The sequence below is a fragment of the Benincasa hispida genome, chromosome 7 (assembly GCF_009727055.1).
Source record: "Benincasa hispida cultivar B227 chromosome 7, ASM972705v1, whole genome shotgun sequence".
In the NCBI taxonomy this organism is placed as follows: Eukaryota; Viridiplantae; Streptophyta; class Magnoliopsida; order Cucurbitales; family Cucurbitaceae; genus Benincasa; species Benincasa hispida.
The window spans coordinates 24,783,037-24,786,677 of record NC_052355.1 but is presented as its reverse complement, the minus strand read 5'-3'; the positions used below and the strand labels follow the sequence as shown (position 1 = coordinate 24,786,677).

General features: G+C 35.3%; 1 protein-coding gene across 1 annotated transcript; it reads right to left on the bottom strand.

Moving 5' to 3' along the window:
• Nucleotides 1-818: 818 nt before the first annotated feature.
• On the bottom strand, nucleotides 819-2,981 carry LOC120081145 (protein RESTRICTED TEV MOVEMENT 2-like). Its single transcript, XM_039035820.1, has 2 exons — nucleotides 2,592-2,981; nucleotides 819-1,895 (listed from the first exon to the last, which is right to left on the bottom strand). The coding sequence occupies exons 1-2, from the start codon at nucleotides 2,728-2,730 to the stop codon at nucleotides 892-894; spliced, it is 1,143 nt and encodes a 380-aa protein (XP_038891748.1). The 5' UTR covers nucleotides 2,731-2,981; the 3' UTR covers nucleotides 819-891.
• Nucleotides 2,982-3,641: the final 660 nt, after the last annotated feature.

Genomic DNA, 3,641 nt, shown 5'->3' with positions numbered 1-3,641 from the left:
TTCGAAGAGTTATGTTCTTCATATATTCGGAGCTTGAAAACTTTTAAGCTTTGGTCTTTAGAGGTTTTAGACCTTTAGACCTTTAGAGCTTGAGAACTATAGAGCTTTAGTATTCAATTTTTCCTCTCTCCCCCAAAATGGTATGACATCTATTCATAGAGTTTTGATAGGTCTTAGATGGGCTTAGGCCTAACTGCTTTTAGACTCAAAAATTAGACTTAGGCTTGAGCTATTGGGTCCAATCTTTTCTTTAGCTCAAATTTCTACTATAGGTTTAAATTGGGTTTGAATTTTTAATCGAAAGACTTTAATTACTCGATTTGACCTAATTTATAATTTCAGGTCTAATTTCACATTTAGCCAAATTTATAAATTGTGATTTAGGCTTAATATCGTTGAATCAAATAAATCTATCGTTTTGATCGGATGACCAAAAAGAAGACACGTATCATTTTTATTTGTCATTTATTTGTCTCCAAAATTTTAATTTAAGACACAATTGACTCTAAATTTAACAAAATTGGTTGTGATGATTTAGCAAAATTGCCTTTTGTCCAATTTTTTATATTTTCTTGTATTTTTTTTTTCTTGAATAGAGAAATTTATATTTCATTTTTCTAGTCTTTAGTTTTTTTTAATATATATTTAAAAATATATTTAAAGGAAATTTTTAATATACTTTTGTCTCCAAATTGTTTTGTTGTTTTGGAACTTTTTGTTATAAATGATAAATATTTTAAAATATTTTTTATATTTTAAAAGTCCCTATATTTAACCATATTATTAGCTATATTATAAATTAGAATAATGGCGCAACGTTAGAAAATTATTAAAAGGCTTTATTTATTTTTTTTATGGTATAAATTGGAGAAATCGTTGCGAATTTCAGCTTCATTCCATCGCGAACGAAAATCCGTAATAAGCGTAGGCAAAATATGCCGCCACCGCAATCGCAACCGTCGCCGACAGACTCACCGTCGCCCGTAACGGCAACCTTCGAACCGTGAAGCCGCCGGCAAGTTTCCCTACTTTGGTCGCTCTCGGTGATGGAGTTCCGGTGCCGATCTTGGCGGTTTCTTCATTCTTATCCACCTCCTCTGATTTAGAATCCTTTCCCTTCTTGGGGTCTTGGTTTTCAATTTCTCTATTCTGATCTGGGCTGCTAATTTTCTGATCCGATGTCGTTTCCGCCTTGCCGGAATCCCCTTGTACCGGATCCTTTTCAGCCGCCGCAGGCTGTGGCGCCACCAACGGCGCCGGCGTCGGAGCTTCCTCCTTGGCCGCCTTCACCGAGTCCTGCTTTTGGAGTTCTGCAGATTTTCCGTTATTTTTCTCCGTTGGCTTAACTGAATATGAATCATCTTTCGGAAGAGCCGCCGCCTTTGGTTCCTTACTTTCAGCCATGGTCTCCGGCGGAGCTGCGATTTCCGGCGAAATTTCTTCCTTCCCCTTCTCTGGGCTGGAATCATCTTTCGGAAGAGCCGCCGCGTCCGGTTCCTTTATTTCAGCCTTCTTCTCCGGCAGAGCTACGTTTTCCGGCGAATTTTCTTCTCTTCCCTTCTCTGGGGTTGAATCAGCTTTCGGAAGAGCCGCCGCATCTGGTTCATTAATTTCAGCCATCGTCTCCGGCGGAGCTGCGTTTTCCGGCGCTGCCATCGACTCCGCCGCTTGCAACGGCGGTGCCGTCACCGGTTCAGTGATTTGTTTGGGGATTGTAATGGTGAGAATCCCGTCTTGCAATTTATGTTCAATTTTATCGATTTGGGAATTTTGCGGAATTGAATAAGTTTTATCCAAAATGAGTAATCGATTATTTCCCATATTCCGATCTCCGGTGACCACCACCGTTCCTGCCTCTTTTTCAACCTTAACCTTAACATGATGCTCATTGAACTCTGCAAAAATATATTCAATCAAAAATAGAAGAATCAAACCAGTAGTTTTAATTTTAATTTTTTTTTTTTTTTTTTAAAAAAACATAACGATCAAATTATAAAAAAAATGCTCATGAAAAGTTAGTTTTAATTATACATTTTTAGTTAAATTATACCTTCTATATTTTTTTAGTTCAATAATATGTACTCTAACTTTTGGTTGATAACTTCATAATTTACCTCAGTTAAGATATATTCACATTAGTAGTTAATTATACATTTTAAAAGTTACATTTAAATCCTGAAAATGTGAAGTTTTATTCAAAATAATTCTAGCAACCTATGTTTTTTGTCCTTAATTTTCACATACATGACACATTGGTAGGCCATATCGATTATATTTTCTACTTTTCGACTCTACACTATCTAAATTTCTGGGTTTTAGGGTAATGCTTAAGTTGATATAAACTTTTTCGTCCATAAATTTTAAAAAAACCAAAAGTGTTAAAGTTTTGAAAAAAAATTAAACTTCAAATATTAAAATAAAAAATTTGATTACACTAAAATATTTGATATTATGTATAAAAAGCATGGCATGACCTAATCATTGCCCATAAAAGGGTGAAATCAATTTAAGGTTTTAGAGGTGTATTTAATAGTTTTAAGGAATCAAATGGAAATTAAAAAAACAATAAAGAAAAAAGGCAAAATTTGGACCGGGAAGTTGGAGGCGTAGAATGTGGGCTTCCTTTTCATCGCTTTCTTCAACATTGGGAGTGAAGGGCTCATTATAAACCCGCATGGATTGACGGCGGAGGGCGCCGAGTCCGCCGATTCTTGGCCTTGCTGTTGCCATTCTGGTCGCCGGAAAAAATGGGGGCGGATTAGTTGTTGAGTGGGTCGGGTTGGCCGGACCGGATTTATTGGCGGGTCGGGTTGTTTTTGTTTGGGGATGGGTTAGGAATAAGGCGTGTTTGAATGGTTATTTATGGGGTTTGAAAAATGGTTTTCTTGGAGTTGAGATTATACCTTTTTTGAATTGTTTGATTAAGGGGACATATATTTCCCCTTTTATGTACTAAAGTATAACTTTCCTGTTTCATTTTGCTTACATTCTGCTTCAATTGTTTTCCTTTCTAATTAATTACAAAGTTTTTTTTTTTTGGTGACATTAGGGTTATGCCTTACATTCTCAAGAAGCTCAAGTTCGGATCTGTGTTTATAGTGTAATGATGAGTTTAATCACGTTTTATTTTTGAATGTTTGAGTTGTGACAGAATAAATGTATAGATTAAAAGTATATGGGGTTGAAGAGATTCAAACTATTGATCTCTTAGGTCGAGGGTATACAATATAACAGTTGACATTACGGTGGTCATATGTTAGGTTGGGTTGGAATGATTTTTCAACCCTATATGAAATTTCAAGTTCAGTGCAAAAGCAACATTGAGCAATCCAAAATCTTCTTATAGACCAACCTTCAAAAAGTTGGTTGGGACATTGATTTTATTGTCATTTGGAGAGTGGAGTGATGTAAAAATGATGGAACTTTGAAGCTGAAAGAATCTAATCCTTGTGGTGTTAACACTAGTGAAGAAAAAAAGGAACTAAAATACAAGAAGAAAGATAGGCTAAAGTTTTTAGAACAAATTTGCATCAATTAAAGAAGTAATTAAACATTATGTTTATAACAAACACATCTTAGTAAACCATCATGTCAACAAAGTGAGAGTTGTGGTTGAGAATTTGATTTTGAATTGAAAAATA